Source organism: Chiloscyllium plagiosum, chromosome 18 (genome assembly GCF_004010195.1).
Source record: "Chiloscyllium plagiosum isolate BGI_BamShark_2017 chromosome 18, ASM401019v2, whole genome shotgun sequence".
Classification (NCBI taxonomy): Eukaryota; Metazoa; Chordata; class Chondrichthyes; order Orectolobiformes; family Hemiscylliidae; genus Chiloscyllium; species Chiloscyllium plagiosum.
In genome coordinates, this window is record NC_057727.1 from 8783359 (window position 1) to 8804175 (window position 20817).

Consider the following 20817-nt stretch of genomic DNA (forward strand, 5'->3'; position numbering starts at 1 on the left):
GTGTTTACACTGTGTGAATATATGCTGCTATTATAGTCGTAATGGATAGGGAGAGGCAAGGCATTTTGGGGTAGATGAGGCAGATGTAGGTACAAACGCATATGATAAAACCTGCAGGACTATATCCAAGCAGAAGTTCACAACCCACAGCTAGCACTGAAGCCATTTACTGGTGAATTTCAAGCCAAAGCTCTGTTCCTAGAATCCACGTCATTGTAAATTATTAGATAAGAGTCTGAGGAAGTGAAACTGCATATTTGAAGCTATTTTGTTCTCAGCTTATTTCCGGTGTTTGTGAAGCTGACAGCTCATTCCAAAAGAAAGGGGGTTAATAATCTGCCCCAGGAACCTCTAACAATACAGTCCTGAGGTTTCCTATGGGGGTATTGTTAGTCTGTTGTGAGGGAAATATTCACAAAAGGACTGTTCCCTACGGTATAACAGATTAGCTTTAACTCCATTACAAAGACTTAACAAAGATACAACATTTTCATGTGCCAACATCATGACACAAAAAATCAACAGTTTTATCAATTTTGTAGGAATTAGATGCGTTTTTGATAGATTGGGCAAGTTGGAGATTTTTGGTTTTGCAATCAGCAGATTCTTTTCTAGTCTGGCCTCATTTCGATATCCCTTTACCCCCCCCCCCCCATTTCCCTGGATTATCTACCTAACTCATTCTTAAATGCGATATGCAGTTTCTGCTTCAATGACTAACTTTGATAAGCAAGTCTGAATGTGTAAAAATATTTTTCCTGTTAACATTCCTAAATCACTTCCATTAAATCTTACAGCAATACCTGAAATAACTCCACAGAGGCTGGTATTCCATCACCAAGTCACTGTTGATTTACATGTGGAAAGTCCCCTTGACACTGGTCCAGCTCCCTTAGAGCTACCTCTCAGAGTGTCAGAATGATCTAACAGTCCTGCTCATATGTCAGCCAGGGCTCACTGATTAGTCCAGGTTAATGGCCTCAATTAGGGAACTCATATTCTATGAGGTCTACTCGGCTAACCTCATTACAATCACTACATCACCCCCCAACCCACTCATCTTTGAGTCTAAGGACATAGGCTGGTTCTTGTTTTGTACCTCCTCCTGGGGCACCAGGTCAGGTTATTCCAACTCTGCCTCTAATATGGGAGTCCATGTAATGTAAAAGATGCATGCAGTTTTTCTATCATTGTCCCAGTGTTTGACGAATGAACTTTATGCATGTTCATGCATTCTTTCCACATACTAGGCCCAGTCATTGAAGGCAGGATCGAATGATTTAAGCTTTCCAAATAGCGGCATGATGCCAGAAATGCTGATCCAAATCAAAGTCAAATATTGAGATCTAATTTCTTCAGTAGCGTATTTTTTTCTTTCGTCGTTACTGAAGCAACTCCACAGAGGTCGTTATCCCACCACCAAGTCATCTTTTATTTACATGTGCATAGTACTTAAACTGGCTCTTTTAGAACCAGCACTCAGAGTGAGCAGAATCTCTGACTCTCCTGTTTTTACCTATCAGGGGCTCCCTGATTGGACTAGATTATCTGTTCCAATCAGGGAGTTCATATTCTATGAGGTGACCTCGTTACAATCACTACAATACTCATTTAACTTAACCATTTAACAACAGAAAGGAGTCTGTCCTACCCAATCACTTAAATGATTTTAAATTTTTCATTCTTTCATGGAACCCAGCAGTCACTTTTGTGGCCTCCGTTGCTAATTAACATTGAACTAAGTAGCTTGGTAGGCCATTCAGAGGGCAGTTAATGGACAACTATATTGCTGTGAGTGTGGAATATCATGCAGGCCAGACCAGGAAAGGACAGCGGAAAGGACATGACTGAACTTGTTTCAAATTGCTCTTTAATTTTATTCAATTAAGTCAGCCCAAGTTTTTAAAGACTGTACCAGACAAATTCCTTGTGCAGCTCTGTAGACCCCTGGATCAGAAACCTTTCTCTACTGTAGAACCCAAAACTGCACACAATACTCCAACTGTGGTCTGAATAGAGTTTTACATGTACTATATCACGCTTAATCTCTTCTTCATTATGTGATGGCCTGAGTGCTTTGGGGAGGGAAAACCTGCATTTTATGTGGGGTAAATGGTCTCTTTTAGAACTAGATCTTTCTTAAAGAAATTTGCTTGATAAACAAAAAAATCCACCTGTTTCTGGCATTTGCCTAGGATATAAAAAATAGTAAAAGATGGGTCAACTAGAAGTTAATTCTCAGAGTAAGTAGCTCCTTGAGTGTGGTTTATGTTTAAACAATTTGGCTTTCATTCAAAAACATGTTCTTTCAAAGCAACATTTAATTTAAACAGAATTCAATTTGAACTCTCTCTGTTGGCTTTACAGACTTCCAACTCTTTATAGCTTCGGTGACATATAGTATTTTAATCATTGTCTGTGTTCATTTTTAAAAAAAATTGTTCATACTTACTTTCCACAGAAGTCACGGTGGGTAGCCCTGTAGGTGAGCTGCAAGTCAGCACATTCCTGAAGCCAATTTTGTATCATTTCTGGATGTCTGGGATCCACCTCGAGGAAAACCTTGCTGGAGTAAAGAAGAAGCGTGCTGAGGGAAACGTGGGAACAGAAGGAGGCCATTTGTTCCCTCAAGCTTGTTTGGTCATTCAATGACTGATTGGCAACCTACCTCTATCGTTCTGACTTTATACCATTCTCCTCAAAATGGTAGATTAATAAAAATATGCCAACAGAAAGGAAGCACCACAAGGAAGCACCGTGGGCGGCACGGTGGCACAGTGGTTAGCACTGCTGCCTCACAGCGCCAGAGACCCGGGTTCAATTCCCGACTCAGGCGACTGACTGTGTGGAGTTTGCACGTTCTCCCCATGTCTGCGTGGGTTTCCTCCGGGTGCTCTGGTTTCCTCCCACAGTCCAAAGATGTGCAGGTCAGGTGAATTGGCCATGCTAAATTGCCCGCAGTGTTAGGTAAGGGGTAAAGGTAGGGGTATGGGTGGGTTGCGCTTCGGCGGGTCGGTGTGGACTTGTTGGGCCGAAGGGCCTGTTTCCACACTGTAAGTAATCTAATTCAATCTAATCTAAAAAAAAAAGAAATGAACAACTTTAATTTATATGGCACCTTGCATGACCTCAATATAGTCCAAATGATTTTAGGTAACCAATGAAATAATTTTGAAGTATAGACCCCACCGTTACGATGGAGGAAATGCTGAACAGTAAGCTCCCACAAACAGCAATGAGGTAATCATCCAACATGCTTTCTGTGATACAAAAATAAAATCTATTGCAAATACTCAGCATTCAGGTAGGGGAGCTGGTGAGAGACACATGGTGACTTTGTTCAGGAAGGCCTCCGATCCATTTGCCAATCCAGTAGCAGCACAACCACTTGTGGGCCCCTGGAATCAAAACCCTGGTGGTGGATGTCACACCTGGTGGGAGCTGCATGCCAATCAGTGGATGGCAGCTCCTGGTGCTTAGGGGCGCCACTGTGGATGCTGTGGCTCATGTTTAATCTGAAAAATGGAGAGCAGTGCGTCCTGTATACTGCAGCAGTGTGAGTGCCAGCCTAATTCTACTGTTATACAAGGAAGAGAGTCTCAACGATGAAATTGATTACCATTCTTCTGAAATTTTTGGGGGAAGGGTGCACATCACTGGAGCTTAGATCAGAGTGGTGTTGGAAAAGCACAGCAGGTCAGGCAGCATCTGAGCAGCAGGAAAATTGATGTTTCGGGCAAAAGCCCTTCCTCAGGAATAGGCCTGACCTGCTTTGCTTTTCCAGCACCACTCTGATCTAAACTCTGGTTTCCAGCATCTGCAGTCCTCACTTTTGCCTTGCACATCACTGGAGCCTACTCAGGAGAACAATTTTATTACTTCAAATTCTCTCCTGCACTCCTACATATTTCAAGGAGTTCTCTGTGACCTATGATGTCTCCAAAGTGGCCACATTATGTATAGTTCCAGAAAGAAGGAACATTTCTCAAACTGGCAGATTCTCAAGCAAAACAGGTCAAGATCACACATCTGAATGCCAAGCTAATTTTGTCTCATTTTCCTGAGCATTTCTGGGTTAACAGTTCTTGTTTTGCAGTGGTAACGTCCCTATCTCTGGAGCAGGGTCCCCGGTTCAATTCCCACCTGCTCCAGATGTGATGTCATAATAACTCTGAACAGGTTGCTTGGAAAAATGCTAGAGCACTAGTGGCTGCTGATTACCTGCCCCTCTTCCACAGCTATGTTCATGTTTGGGTGTCCTTGGAGAGGGAGCATGCAATACCCACCAATATGCTTGACGGTTTTAGAGAAAGGTGTGTTCAGTGGGGGACGCAATGCTTTATCTGCCCTTCCACTCTATTTTGATTTAGCCCCTTCTCCCTCCCCTTTTGTGGTCTATATTGCCGTTGTTGGGCATCATGTATAATTTGAGTAACAGGAAACATTGGTGATTTAAAAATAGTTAAAAATCCCATGAGTGATTTGGTGATGGAAAAGGTCTGGAGCATTTCCAGGTTCTTGTGGCATGGATGATAGTGTCCCTACCTCTGAACCAGAGAATGAGGTTAAAGTCCTACCTGCTCCAGAGGTGTGTAAGAACAGATATTGTGAATATGGTGAACAATAACATAGTAGCTGCTGGCACACTTCAGGAACTCACTAAGTCATGTACACTGCAGGGGCTCTAGTGTACCATCACCTCCTAAAACCACATTCTAATTTAAGTTTATTTTGAGATCTTGCCTTCTCTTGCAGTTTCTCTTTGGGGGCTGCCACTGTTCAAATTTAGCTCAGTTTCTTTAATTCAGTTTCATGTGGTTGAATTTGGTTTCATTGTTTTAATTAATTTATTAAAAGGGTAAAAATAGAGACTGACTTGACTGCCCGCCTCTCTTTCACAGTTATATCTGCACTATGTGTCCTTGAAGAGGGAGCTCATGGTGTTGCTGGCACAATTCAGGCTCTTTACAACTTGTGCGTACCCTGCAAAATTATATTCTAATTTAAATTATTCAGATTCCTTTGAGACTTTGTTGTTAGCTACAATGCTCCTGTAATAGACTGGAACATGTCTAATTTGGTTCAATTTCAGGTTCAGTGTTTTCATTGATTTATCAAATTGAATGACTGGAGATTTGTGGGACAAAGTGGTGGTGTTTGTAGGAGGCAGACATAAGTAATGCTGCATTCTGCAACTAAACCTATTAGCAAGAAAAGGATAGGATTTGTGTCTTGTTTCATATTTCATAAGACCGACTTGGAATCCATTATAATAACATTAAGCCACAACTCGTTGCAATTTACATGTCAGGGCATGACTGGAAATCAAGGGGCAATGGTTAGATTCTCTCTTGTTGGACATGGTCAATGCTGGCATTTGTCTGACATGAATGTTACTTGCCATTCCTTGGTCCAAGCCTGGAACTTGCTGCAATTGCACATGAACGCTTTAGAATCGGAAGGACTGCAAATGGTGCTGAACATTTGCTGAGCAAATATCCTGTGATTGAAGTAGTTGAAGATGGCTTGCCTATCAAAAAGACCTGTGGAGTCCCTGCATAGATGTTTTCCTGCAAAGATGTCCTGAAGCTCTGATGATGGACCTCCAACATACACAACTATCTTTCTTTGTACCACATAGGACTCCAACAAGTGGAAGATTTTCCCCTCAAATGCTACTGATTCCAGTTTTGCTAGGGTTCCTTGATGCCACACTTGGTTAAATGCACTCTTGATGTCGAGGGCAGTCACTCTCACCTCATCTCTGGTGTTCAGGTCAATGAGAGGGAGAAAAGAAAAGCCAATACTAGAGAACCACTGACTGTATTTGGTTCGGTGGAACCATGTAAGGGCAGTTCCAAGGAGCTGGACCATAAGAAGGGAGCAAGTGGAAAAGGATAGTATCATGGTCAACAACAATGAACACTGGAAAATTTCAGAAGAATAAAGTGATGTACTGTCATCCCAGTCACTAAAGGCATAGTACATGACACTCAAATTCAAAACATCATCAACAAAGTCAGCTTGGCAGTGAAAGCATTTTCCAGCTGGTGTGCTACTGAGCCAATTACACCACAAATCTCAAGTCTGTGTGGTTTATCTGATCTGGATTTTGTGATACATTTTGCTCAGAAAAACATTGAAAGACAACATCAAATAGGGGATACAATTTTAAGAAGATTGCAACAGCAGAGCAGCCTGGGTGTAAATGTGCACAGATCATTGAAAGTGACAGGACAGGTAGACTGTGTGGCAAGTAACATTCAGTATCCTCCACATTACTCACCAAAGATTCTTACATAGCAGCTTCCAAGGAAGGAGTGCAGAAGAAGTTTACAAGAATGGTTTTAGGAATTAGGAACTTGTTATAAAGATAGATCGAAGAAGTTGGGACTGTTCTTCTTGAAGAGAAAAAGATCTGACCGAGCTTTTAAAAACCATGAATGGGCTGGGTAGAATACATAGGGAGAAGCTGCACCCACTTGTTGAAGGAACAAGAACATGTGGGTATAGGCTTAAAGTGATCTGCAAAAGAAGTCATGGTGAAGTGAGGAAATTTTTTTTCACTCAGTGAGTATGGAACACAACGCCTTGAAATGTGGTGGAGGCAAAACCAACTGAGACATTCAAAGGGGCACTGGATGATTCTTTGGATAGGAATGATATGCAAGAGTGTGGGAGAGAAGCAGGGAATTGGCACTACGGAATGATGCTTGCTTGAAAGAGCCAGTGCAGGCACAATGGGCCAAATGGCCCCCTTTGTCAACTAACAATTGCATTGATTGCAGCTGGAGCATTAGATCCACTGGCTGGAGGGAAGAAATAAAAAGAACTGTGGAAGAATCTCATGCAGATATAAATACTGGGTGAGGGATAGGATTTGCCTCAAGTGCGATGCTCTCATGGTTGAACGTCATCCACTACTATTTGGGTTCTAGGTGGCATGGGCAAGATTCTGGAGAACTGACTTCTGGAACCTTAGGCAAGCAGGAATCAGCATTCTGAGGAGGGGTAAAGACAAAATTAAAACTTTCCCTACGTTGCTTTTCTCCCATAACAACATGCTTTCCACGAAATCTGCAATAGCAGCAGAAAAGGGCACAGTGTACTGGATCCAAACAGTGTCCTAATTTGACACACAATTCCAATACCCAAACTGACTACCTAAATGAACCGATGCTCTATTTTAAAGATTTCCTTGCATAAACATTAAGACTTTTAATTTATAATCTGTACCCAAAAATAACCTTTTCCTCGGTGATTTAAGCTGTGCAGTTCTTTTCTGCTTTCCAGCTATCACAGGTCACTGATTAGCCTACGGTGGATTGCCAGGTTGTTTTACTGGTATTAAACAACAACAGGAGAGACAAAATGCCTCCTGGCAGTAAAATGGTTTGAGCTGCTTTCAATTGTGCTGTTGAAAGAACAAGGTATGAAAGTTGTAGAATATCTTCTTTCACATAGTCAACAGAAATCTTCATCCAAGAGGCTTCAGAGTTGGTCAAGACTGTACATTAATCCTGGGGTGCTATAGATTTAGGAAGCTTGATTTATTTGTTTTAAATGGAAATATCTGTAACTTGATGGCTAATGGAACCAAAGCTCAACAAATATTCTGCTCAATTTGTGTTTTTTAAAAGTAGAAATGAAGAAGCCTGTCCAAAAACAAGCAAATACAAAAACCACGAATTGCAATAAATAATTGAAAATAAATTTTGCATCAGTAAGTATATTTGCCCTTTGTGTCCTCACCCTTCTCTTCCTAAGGTTCAAACCCTTAGAGTGAATTCTGGTTTTGACAGTTCTCTGCCCAACTGGTTATTTGCTCTACATTTCAGAAATTGCGACTGTGAGGTGCAACACATTTCAATCCATTGCTCATCCCTACAATGGATTTTAATGTTTATGAAGCAGCTAACGTAGAGGCGATGGAACCACCGATGTTCAACATGTGAAGTCGTCCCCATGGCTGGGAATTGAGGTTACACAGGGAAGAGACATCTGGAGACTACACCACAGAGTTAAATCGGTCATTAAAGGGAGAGGGCAGAAAATGTCCATAAACAAGTTTTAGCATTTGTTGCTTGGTTGCTTATACAAAAAGCAATAACCTGGTTTTAATTCTGGACTATGCAGTACGTGTTCTCCTTAAGGACTGCTATTTTCTCGGCTGCTCTAGGCCTGGATCAATGCACCTACTGGAAATGTGTTGCTGGAAAAGCGCAGCAGGTCAGGCAGCATCCAGGGAACAGGAGAATCGACGTTTCGGGCATAAGCCAGACCTCACTTTCTCCTCAATGCACGTACTGGTGACTGAAACAGCTGTAGGTCCTTTACATATCCCAGGATTCTGACTTAAACTGGTTAATACTGTATTTGACTGAATCAGGCAGTAAACTTTGGCTGTCCTTTTTAAGGCGCCCACACAATGACACCATATGGATCAGGAAAGTAACACGAAGCAATTGATAAATTTTCAATGTGCGAATCTCCAATGCGCGCATTCAAGCTCTTGGCAGGAATGAAAGGTAGGTGAAAATCCCAACACTATGCCTCACTATTTATAATGAAAGTCACAGATGGCTGTTTTCCAACCTTGTGAGTTTCTTTTAAAAAAAACTTTGAATAGTTCTCCAGTTAAAATCTTTATTGACCTGTTTATTCATAATCCTAAGTGCACCATTTGAGAATCTGCTCTCATTTCCAAACAATTAATTGATCCTCATTCCTGCAAAGTTAAAAATCACTTTTTAGGCGTGTGTGTGCATATGTGTGTGTGTGTGGGTGGGTGGTGGTAGGAACAAAGCAGAGAACATGGCAGGAATGATAAATTAAACTGCATTTATTTCAATGCAAGAGGCCTAACATGGAAGGCAGATCATCCAAGGAAGTTATTTGGGTGGAACTGAGAAATAAGGAAGGGATAGTTACTTATTGGGATTGTATCACAGACCCCCTAATAATCAGCGGGGAATTGGGAAACAAATTTGTAAGGAGAGTTCGGACATGTGTAAGAATAATAGGGTGGTTATGGCAGGGCATTTTAACTTTCCAAATATAGACAGGGACTGCCATAATGTTAAGGGTTTAGGTTGAGAAGAATTTGTTAAGTGTTAAGAAGAAAATGTTCTGATTCAGTATGTAAATGTTCCTACGAAAGAAGGTGCAAAACATTACCTATTCTTGGGAAATAAGGGAGGGCAGGCGACTGAGGTGTCAGTGGGGGAGCACTTTGGGGCTCTATTATTTTTAAAATAGTGATGGAACCAGATCTAAAAGTTGAAGTTCTAAACTGGAAGAAAGCCAATTTTGATGATTTTAGGCAAGAACTTTCAAAAGCTGATTGGAGGCAGATGTTTGCTGGTAAAGGGACAGCTGGAAAATGGGAAGTCTTCAAAAATGAGATAACAAGAGTCCAGAGACAGTATATTCCTGTTAGGGTGAAAAGAAAGGCTGGTAGGTGCAGGGAATGCTGGATGACTACAGAAAGTGAGGTTTAGGTTAAGAAAAAGAAAGAAGCACATGTCAGGTGTAGACAGCCGAGATCGAGTGAATCCTTAGAAGAGTATAAAGGCAACATGAGTATACTTAAGAGGGAAATCAGGAAGGCAAGAAGGGGACATGAGATAGCTTTGGCAAACAGGGTTAAGGAGAAACATTAAGGACAAAAGGGTAACTAGGGAGAGAATAGGGCCCTTCAAAGATCAGCAAGACAGCCTATGTGTATTAGGTAAAAACAATAACTGCAGATGCTGGAAACCAGATTCTGGATTAGTGGTGCTGGAAGAGCACAGCAGTTCAGGCAGCATCCGAAGAGCAGTAAAATTCACATTTCGGGCAAAAACCCTTCATCAGGAATACAGGCAGAGAGCCTGAGGGTGGAGAGATAAGTGAGAGGAGGGTGGGGGTGAGGAGAAAGTAGCATAGAGTCTATGCTACACCTCCACCCTTCAGGCTCTGTGCCTGTATGTTGTGGTTCTGTTCGCCGAGCTGGGAATTTGTGTTGCAGACGTTTCCTGTCTAGGTGACATCCTCAGTGCTAGGGAGCCTCCTGTGAAGCGCGTCTGTGATCTTTCCTCCGGCAATTGTAGTGGTTTGAATCTGCCGCTTCCGGTTGTCAGTTCCAGCTGTCCGCTGCAGTGGTCGTGTTGTCCCAGTCGAACTCATGTTGCTTGTCATCTGCATGTGTGGCTACTAAGGATAGCTGGTCCAGCTATCCTTAGTAGCCACACACACAGATGAGTACATGTTGGTGCATAAGACAAGCTTCCTGTCGGAATTTCATTCTGTGAGGGTCAGCAGTTGGGAGAAGGGGAGATCCTACAATACAAAACCAAAAGTGGAGAACACTGATAAGAATTTATTGCAGGATAAAAAAGAAGCTCAAGAGGGTAGACAGGTGGTGAAAGGCCTCAGGTGTTTTCACTGTAATGGAGTGGGCGCAGAAAATTATGTGCCAGTGGTTTCAGAAAGGCACTGGGAACAGGTGTTTTCACCGCCAGAGAGTAGGACACGTAAAGACACAGTGCTGGTCGTTAAACAAAGGCACTGTGGGAAAAGATGTGGAAAAAGAAGCTAAGTCAGTGGCATTAGTGAAGGTAATAGAGGAGACCCCAAGAAGAGCGGCAGGGGCTGGGTACAGAGTAAGTACCTGATCTTTACAAAGTATTTGTCTCTGTGGGTAAAGTTTACTCAGAAATAACAGGGGGAGAAGGACAAGAAGTTATAATTTTGAGAGATACAGGATCTAACCAGTCTTTGATAGTAAGCGATGAATGAATGTGCACTCTTTCGGATCTGTTACCCAAGAGTGTGGTAATTTGTGGGTCAGATGGACAGAAATTTAGTGTTTGCCTATGTAAAATCAGGTTGGAGTGCCAACTCAAGACTGGGGAAGTTACAGTGGGACTGATTGACAGAGTGTCAGTTCCAGGAATTCAGTTTGTTCTTGGGAATGATTTAGCAGGATCCAAGGTGGGAGTGACACCCCTTGTTGTGGAGAAGCCCAGGGAAGACAAAGAAACTGAGGAGTTAAAACAGAAATATCCTGGTGTTTTCCAAATCTGTGTGGTAACCAGATCCCACTATCATAAGTCACTGCATAAAGCCAAAAGTAAAGAGAAAGATGAAGGAGATGAGGTTCGGTTAGCAGATACCCTGTTTGATATATTGGTACAGAATAACCCTGAACAGGCAGAGGGTCAGACAGAAGTGTTTAGTCCGAAAGACTAAGGGACTTGCAACAGCAAGGCAAGATGATAAAAGGTATATATGTGGATGTGTACTCTGAAAAGAGAATATTCCGGAGGGTTATTATCTGAAAGACAGAATCCTGAAGTGGAAACGGAGACCATGGTAGGTTAATGCAGAGGAGAAATGGACCGATGTGCACCAGATTGTGTTGCCAGTAGCATGCAGTCAGGAAGTGTTACAGGTAGCACATGAACCACCTGTAGGAGGTCACTGAGCCGTACAAAAGACTCATGCTAAGATACAAAAACATTGTTATTGACCTAGAATGCACAAGGATGTGGTTAACTTTTGTCGTAAATGCCACACATGCCAAATGGTAGGTAAGCCACAGGCAGTAATAAAACCAGCACCCTTGTTGCCAATTCCCGCATTTGAAGAACCTTTCACACAGGTTACAATTGACTATGTAGGTCCCCTTCCGTGAACTAAAAGTGGGAACCGGTACTTGTTAACCATAATGGATGCATCTACTAGATCTCCAGAGGCAATTCTATTACGGAGTATCAAGGCAAAAATGAGTAGTAGAGGAGTTAGTAGCTTTCTTCACATGGTACGGTCTACCAAGACAGATTCAGTCGGACCAAGGGTCAAATTTGACTGCTAGGCTGCTTGAAGAGGTTATGGATAGCTTCGGTACACAGCACTTTAAATCCAGTGCATATCATCCTGAATCCCAGGGAGCTTTAGAAAGGAGGCATCAGACCTTGAAGACCAAGTTGAGAGCGTACTGTCAGGATTACCCGAATGATTGAGATAAAAGTATCCCATTCATATTATTTACTATTAGAGATGACCCAAATGAATCTACTCAGTTCACTTCCTTTGAGTTAATATTTGGGCATGAAGTGAGAGGTCCTTTGAAATTAATTAAAGAAAAATTGACAGGACCAAAGTTGGAGATCTCACACTTAGATTATGTATCGTAGGTGAGGGAGAGATTAAATTGAGTAGGTGAGTTAGATAAACAAAACCTAAAGAGGGCCCAGTGTAGAATGAAGCATGTGGCAGATAAAAGCTCTGAGACTCTGACGTTTTCCCAAGAGGATGATGTGTTAGTACTGTTACCAGTGATAGGAGATCCCTTCAGAGCCAGGTTTAGTGGTCCCTATCAAATTGAGAAAAAGTTCAGTCAGGTGAACTATCTAGTAAAGATGCCAGACAGAAAAAAATAGGTATCGGGTATGTCACATGAACATCTTGAAACCGTATTATACTAGAGAGAATGAACTGGAGAAACAGGTGTTAGTTACTGCAGACCGCGGAATCAAATCCAGATGATGTGGATTTTGATGTGCCTCAAAATAGATTTAAAAAATGAAGAAGTCCTTGAGGAGTGGGATAGATTACTAGGCTATAGGCTATCCGTTTCAGGAGTGTAGAAAGTAGTTGAAAGATTTGTTACTGCAGTATAAGGACAGATGTAAGCATAAGATGGAGAGAACTAATGCTATTGTACATGAAGTAGAGGTAGGGAATACTGCTCCGATAAAACAACACTCCTATCGGCTTAATCCTTTCAAAGCCAGACAGGTTCAGATGGAGGTGGAGGCCATGCTCGATGAGGACACCATTGAACCAAGCCAGAGTGAGTGGAGTTCGGCGATCGTCTTAGTTCCCAAACCAGACAGGACCCAACGATTCTCCGTGGATTATTGGAAGGTCAACGCTGTTACAAAATCAGACTCATATCCAATTCCTAGATGGGAGGACTGTATCGAGAAAGTTGGACATACCAGTTACATCACCATGTTGGACTTAATGCGTGGTTACTGGCAGGTACCTCTATCAGAGATGGTGAAAGAAATTTCTGCATTTGTAACCCAAATGGGCTATATCAGTTTAAAGTGATGCCCTTTGAAATGAAGAACACACCTGCCACATTGCAAAGACTCATGAGCAGAGTTGTGGCTGGGTTAACAAATTGTGCAGTCTCTTTGGATGATGTCATGATCTTTAGTGAGTCCTGGAAATATCACATAGTACAGTTGGCAGTGCTCTTTGAACAACAATGAGAAGCAAAACTGGCGATAAACTTAAATAAAACTGAATTTGCAAAAGCAGAGGTGACGTTCCTGGGACATAACATCGGTCATGGAAGGTTGACCCCAAAGAAAGCAAAGATAAGGCAATCAAGGAATTTCCACGACAACCTCGAAGTAAGAGGTGCTTGAATTCTTGGGACTCAGCGGATTCTATTGGACATTTGTTCCAAACTTCAGCAGTGTAGTGGCACCATTAGCCGATTTTCTGAAGAAGAACACAAAATTTCGGTGAACAGAACCATGCCACGAGGCATTCGACCATTTGGAAGTCATAATAACCACCAAACCAGTTTTAGCTCCACCAAACTTTTCAAAACCTTTTAAAGTTGCCATTGGTACTAGTGACATAGGAGTTGGAGCTGTACTCCTCCAGGGAGATGAGGATGGGATTGAAATGCCATTGGTTACTTTTTAAAGAAGATCAACATCCATTGAAGGAAATACTCCACCATCGATAAAGAACTATTGAGTTTAACACTGGCCTTCCAATATTTTAATGTGTATGCCATGAACACCGTGTCGGAGATGGTTATGTACTTGGATCACAACCTGCTTACATTCTTAGAACACTTTAAAAGCAAGAAAATGACACTATTTCATTGGAGTCTCACATTACAGACCTCCCAAGATTACTATAAACACATTATGTAGCAGAGATGAATGCCATAGTGATGCCAACTTGCTGAAAGAGCTATATGTTAATCCCACTACCATGATTTTTTCAGTAAACCTGCACGTTTCTTTATCAGATATTTATCCAATTCCACTTTGCAAATTATATTTGAATCTTCTTTCATTTTTTTTTCTGGCAGCATATTTCAGTTCATAATAACTTTCTGTGTGAACAGAAATCTCATCTGGCCTCTGGTTCTTTGCCAGCTATCTTTGATCTGCTTACTGACTCTCCTGTCAGTGAAATGGTTTCTCCTTGTCGACTCCTTTGAAACCCCACATAATGCTGTGCACTTTGATTAAACGTCACTTTTACCTTCCCACAGAAAGATATATCACAAAGGGGGACCATTCAGTCCATCATGCCTATACCAGATCTTTGAAAGACCTGAAAATATAAACATGGAACAAGACGAAGCCATTTAGCCCTTCAAGCTGCTCTGTGATTCTTTACGAAACAATTAGTCCCACTCTCCAGCTCTTCCCCTTAGCCCCACCAAAATTCCCTCTTCAAATATTTAACTTACTTGAGGAGGTGGAGGCATCATTATGTTGTCACTGGATGAGTAATCCAAAGGTTAAGGCTAATGCTAGGGAGACATTAGTTCAAATTCCAACAAGACAGTCGGTGAAATCTGAATTTAATTCATAAAAATATGGAACTCAAAGCTAGTCTAATGCTAACTGTCAAAAAACCCATCTGGTTCACCATTTGCACCTGGTTTGGTCTACAGGTGACTCCAGATCCACAGCAATGTGAGTAATTTAAATGCCATGTAAAATAACCACGCAAGCTATTCAGTTAGATGTAACTACAACAAAATCTGATAAAAAGAATGAAACCAGAAGGACCACTTGACATTGACTAAAGAATCGACAATGGCACACATCAGCCTGTTGACCCTGGAAAGTCCTCTGACTGGGAGCTTGTGTCAAAATTAGTAGAGCTGTCTCCCTCAGACCAGATAAGCTTCAACCTGACATTGTCTGTAAAGTTCGACTTCATGGAGATGACTTGATCCCAGACCTCACATCAACAATCCGATTGGGACAAGACAAACTCATCCATAGTTGGTGGGAAAGCGGCATACTGTCAGGAGGTAACTGCCCTAGGAGGGCTCAATGTTTATTCTGGATCTCATGAAATTTTCTGCCACTGGGTCAAGCAAGGGTAAGTAATCCTCTTGCTGATGACCATGAACCATACCCCCTCAGCTGATGAATCAATTCCCCTCATCAAGTTGTGAATGGTGGTGGACAACTGAACTCACTGAAGGAGGAGGTAACATAAATATGCCCCATCTTAAATAATGGGAGAGTCATAGAGAGATATACAGCATGGAAATAGACCCTTTGGTCCAACTCATCCATGCCAAACAGATATCCCAATCTAGCCCAACCTGCCAGCATTTGGCCCATCTCCCTCCAAACCCTTCCTATTCACATACCCATCCAGATGTCTTTTAAATGTTGTAATTGTACCAGCCTCCTCCACTTCCTCTGGCAACTCATTCCATACACGTACCACCCTTTGCGTGAAAAAGTTTCCCCTTAGGTCCTTTTTATATCTTTCCCCTCTCACCCTAAACCTATGCCTTCTAGTTCTGGACTCCTCCACCCCAGGGAAAAGACCTTGCCTGTTTACCCTATCCGAGCCCCTCATGATTTTATAAACCTCTATAAGATCACCCCTCAGCCTCCAACAGTCCAGGAAAAATAGTCCCAGCCTGTTTAGCCTCTCCCTATCGCTCAAACCCTCCAACCCTGGCAACATCCTTGTAAATCTTTTCTGAACCCTTTCAAGTTTCACAACATCGGATTATTCAATTTCCTAGGATATCCCTTCAAAGTTTGCTATGATGGAGATTCTGCAGGGACTGCGTCTCAATGTGTAACTCTCATCCATGCTGGAATAATAATTGTCCATGTACCAGCAATATAGGTAGAAACAGGAAAGAAGTTCTTCTGAGGGAACATGAGCAGCTAGGGGCAAAGTTAAACAGCAGAACCCAAATGGTAATAATCTCTAGATTACTAGCTGAGCCACGAGCAAATTGGTACAAGGTCAACAAGGTTAAAGAGATCAATGCATGGCTCAAAGATTGGTGTGGGAGAAATAGACCTGAATTCCTGGAAATTGGCACCAGTACAGGGGAAGGAGAGAGCTGTCCTGATTGCACTGGCCTCACCTGAACCATGCTGGGACAGAGTCCTGGCCAACCACATAACTAGAGTTAGGGTTTGAACTAAATGGGAGATCAGTTCATGGAAAATTATGGAAAATGGGAGGGCTCAGGAAACGTTATTTAAAGTTTCCAGAACAAGTAATGGGACAGAGAGTATGGGAAGGGTCCGGAATCTAACTTCAGGCCCAGCAGATAAGGGGACAACTTCTCAAAGGGAAGGGGTCAACACTGGACTGAGAGTGTTGTACATAAATGCATGCAGCGTATGATACAAAGTACATGTAGCGCAGATTGAAATTGGCGGGTACGATACTGTGTGTGTCATAGAGACATGGCTGCAAGGGGATCATGGCTAGGGACTAAATACTAAACATCCTAGCAAAAGAACAGGTTGATGGGCAGAGGGGGTGGAGCTACCTTGTCGGTTAAAAATGAAATGAAATCAATAGCAAGAAGGGATATAGAGTTCGAAGGCGTAGAATCTCTGTGGGTAGAGTTGAGGAACCGCAAAAGAAAGAATAGATCACAATGGGAGTTTTATTCAGGTCTCCAAGCAGTAGTCAGGATGTGGGGAAGGAAAATAAATCAGGAGAGAGAAAAGACATGTAAGAAAGGCACAACTGCAATAGTCATGGGGGACTTCAATATGCAGGTGGACTGGGGAAGAATCAGATTGGTAAGTGAATCTTGAGAAAAGGAATTCATGGAATGTCTATGATTGTGAGCAGATTGTGGCAGAGCCCATTAGGGAACAGGAAATTCTGGATTTGGTGATGTGCAATGAGGCAGACTGGATTAAGGAGCTGACGGTGAGGGAACCCCAAGGGGGCAGTGACCATTATATGATAGAATTCACCCTGCAGTTTGAGAGGGAGAAGCCGGAATCAGATCTAACGGTATTCCAATCGTGTAAAGGTAACTACAAAGACATGAGGGAGGAGCTGGGCCGGGATTGATTGTAAGGGAAACCTAGCAGGGAAGACAAGGGAGCAGCAATGGCAGGCGTTTCTGGGGTAATTCAGGACATACAACAGAAATCCATCCCATAGAAGGAGAAACATACTAAGAGGAGGATAAGGCAACCGTGGCTGACAGGGGAAGTCAGGAACAGCTTAAAAGCAAAGGAGCGAGCATACAATTTGGTGAAGATTAGTGGGAAGCCAGAGGTTTAGGAAGCCTTTGAAAACCAGCAGAGGACACGCAAAAAAGCAATAGAGGTGAGGAGATGAAATATGAGAGTAAGCTAGCAATAATACAAAAGAAGATTGCAAGTTTTTGTTAGATACATAAAATGCAGGAGAGAGACAAGAGTGGACATTGAAAAATGAGGCTGGAGAATGGGGAACAAAGAAATGGCAGAGGAACTCAACAGATACTTTGCGTCAATTCTCACAGTGGAAGACACCAGCAGCATGCCAGAACTTCAAGAGAGTCACAGGGCAGAGGTGAGAGCAGTCGGCATCACTGAGGAGAAGATGCTGGGGAAGCTGAAAGGTCTGAAGGTGGATAAATCACCTGGACCAGATGGACTACACCCCAGAGTTCTGAAGGAGAGAGCTGAGGATATTGTAGTAGCATTGGTGGTGATCTTTCAGGAGTCACTGGAATCAAAGAGGGTCCCAGAGGACTGGGAAATGGCTGATGTAACACCCCTGTTTAAGAAGGGAAGGAGGCAGAAGACAGGAAACTATGGAGTCAGAGAGTCAAAAGACATGGATCCAGACCTTTTGGTGCAACTCATCCACACTGACCAGATATCCCAATCTGACCTATGGCTGGAAATGATAATATATCATTTCACAGGTCAGCGCAACATCGAGGTCTAAAGGACCTGTACTGCACTGTAATGTTCTATATTCTATTCATGCATTTCAGCTCCAGCAGTGGACAAGTCGATGAATTTACTCAGGATCTGGCAAGGTGGAATGAGCTTTGTACAGAGTGCAGGCACCAGCATCCCCCAGCTGCTCCAGATATCTGCAAAAGCCAACACTTAGAAGTTTAAAGTGAGGAGCCCTGTTGCCTGAACCATGAGATATTTCTTTGCTCTGCTGATAGGTTTTTGACTCCTGAAGAGCACAGAAATTCTGGGATAGATCCCTATCTGTGCTGTGCTCACTAATCTCAATCTGGGCAGTGGTACACTAAACCTCAGGACCACATACGTTGGAAACGGGAATGTGATCACTGTTCAGGATCAACAGAAATGATATACTACAGCTAAAACAAGGTTGGAAGAGTTAAGTTACACAAACCAAGAGCTCTGTATAAAAGACAAAACTGATGGATTTGTAAACATCTTCAGCTAGGAGTTTAGTGAACCTCCTCCTGAGGTTCCCAGCATTACAGACGTGAGTTTTGAACCAATACAATTCACTTCTTGAGATATCAAAAACTGGCTGAAGGCCGGATACCAAAGATTATGGGCCCTGACAAAATTCTGGAAAAAATACTAAAGTCTTCTGCTCCGGATCTAGTTGCTTCCATAATCACAAACCCCTCCCCACTATCAAGCCAAGTTGCTCCTATACAGTTAGAATGATTGCATATTCCTTGCCATGTGGAAAATTGCCCTGCTATGTTATACACACAGACAGCTAGAAAAATCCAACCTGGCCAATTCCCACCATATCAGTCTATTTTCAATCATCAGCAAAGTGACGGAAGCTATTGTGGACATTTTATTGGATTTTCTTGTGACAGGCTGAGTACATTGGACCCATATTCACTGGAGTTTAGAAGAATGAAACACAGTCTGACTGTAGGACCAGAGGCAAAAGTCAGAGTAATAGGGTCACCCAGTTAGGACAAACATGAGGTGGAATTCCTTCTCTCTGAGGATAGTGAATCTGTGGAATTCTTTATGGTGGAGGGCTATCAAGGTTGGGTCATTGAGTATATTCAAGGCTGAATCAGGCAACTGTTTAATCAGTAAGGGAATCAAAGATTGTGGGAAAAGGCAGGAAAGTGAGGTTGAGTATTATCAAATCAACCATGATCTCATTGAGTAGCATGGCAGACTCAACAGGCCAAATGACCTGCTTCAGCTCCTATGACTTATGGACAGTGCTATAAAGCAACACTTACTCAACAATAACCTGTTCACTGGCGCTGTTAATGTTCTGCCAGGTCCATTCAACTCATGTTCTCATTGAAGCCTTGGTCCAAACATAGATAAAACAGTGGACTGAGGGTGACTGCCCTTGACATCAAGGCAGCAATTGACTTAATATAGCATTAAGGAGCACTATATATAAAAGGTCTCCTAAATTAAGGAAGGATGTAACTGGATTGAAGCTGGACAGAGAATGTGTACTGGACTAATATATAGAATGGGCAGTTTGTCTTATGAGGTAAAGCTAAGGTAGAATATGGAGAGGCTTGGCTTGTATCTGCTGGACTTAGAACTGATTTGATTGAAAATATGAGATCCCAAGGGATCTTGACAGGTGGAAAAGCTGATCATCTTGTGTGAAAATCCAGAATGGATCACTATTTAAAAATAAGATATTGTTCATTGAAGACAGAATTGTTGAGAATTATTTTAGCACACTTGGTCATGAATTATTCGCACTCTCTTCCACAAAAGGTGGTGGAAATAGAATCTTTAAATATTTTTAAGACATAGGTACATTGATTCTTGTGAAACAAAGGAATGAAAGGCTCTTGGATGTAGGCAGGAATGTGGAGTAATCAGATCAGCTGTCATCTTACTGAAAGGTGGAACAAACTCAAGTGGCCTCCTCTGTTCACATGAACAGTGTTGTCATGGAAAATAAAACTTATACATTAAGATCATTGGCACAAGTGGTCAGTTCTTCATGCAGCTTTCAAATCTAAAACACCAGCCTAAATGGAATTCTTTTGATAGGTCAAGGGTGTAAATTTTTAGTGAGTAAATTAAATACGGCTGTATAACCTAGTTACTATATTTCCCGGATTTTTAATTTCCTATGGAGCCTAAAATCTGGAAAAAGACTAAGGACTGCCAACAGGGCCAAGTCAGTGACTTCAAATTTCAATTATCGAGATTTAACTGACTGAACTTTTTAGTGCTGAATGTTCTGAACAAAGATACCATAGTGAGTTGAAAGAAAAACATTTTTAACACACTAAGTTGCAACTGGGAAGGGAATGCCTGTGAAGGTGTTGTAAACAGATTTAATGATACCCATTGCAAGGCTACAGGGTGGAGTGGGGAGACTATGATGTTCTTTCCAAGACCTGACATGTAATATGGGCTGAATAGCTTCCTTTTGTGCTACATAATTCAACATATAGGTTGGGGTTGATCCATTGCTCCCAAAAGTGAATCACGATGCTGTTAAAATACATGGAATGATGGCAGTTATTGCAAGGTATATGGAAGATAAAAGTTGGCAAGTTTCATGACAGCTGACCAGGGCATTACCAAGAGTGGTATGTATAGTTTGGCCTACTTCCTTAAGAAATTGCACTGGATGTAGTTCTAAGATGGCTCACTTTATTTAGATTAGATTAAATTACCTACAGTGTGGAAACAGGCCCTTCGGCCCAACCAGTCCACACTGACCCTCCGAAGAGTAACCCACCCAGACCCACTTCCCTCTGACTAACACATCTATCATCATGGGTAATTTAACATGGCCAGTTCACCTAACCTGCACATCTTTAAACTGTGGGAG

At 42.1% G+C, this 20817-nt stretch overlaps 1 protein-coding gene across 5 annotated transcripts in view; it reads right to left on the minus strand.

Moving 5' to 3' along the window:
- Window positions 1–20817, minus strand: part of hemk1 (HemK methyltransferase family member 1) — a 160771-nt gene that overhangs the window by 20759 nt on the left and 119195 nt on the right. For 4 of the 5 annotated variants that reach the window (XM_043707653.1, XM_043707648.1, XM_043707651.1 and 1 more), the window contains one exon: window positions 2453–2566. The exons of the other annotated variant lie outside the window; for it this stretch is intronic. In XM_043707653.1, the coding sequence (XP_043563588.1) occupies window positions 2453–2566 (114 nt within the window). The remainder of the gene's footprint in view (window positions 1–2452; window positions 2567–20817) is intronic. 5 annotated transcript variants of the gene reach the window in all.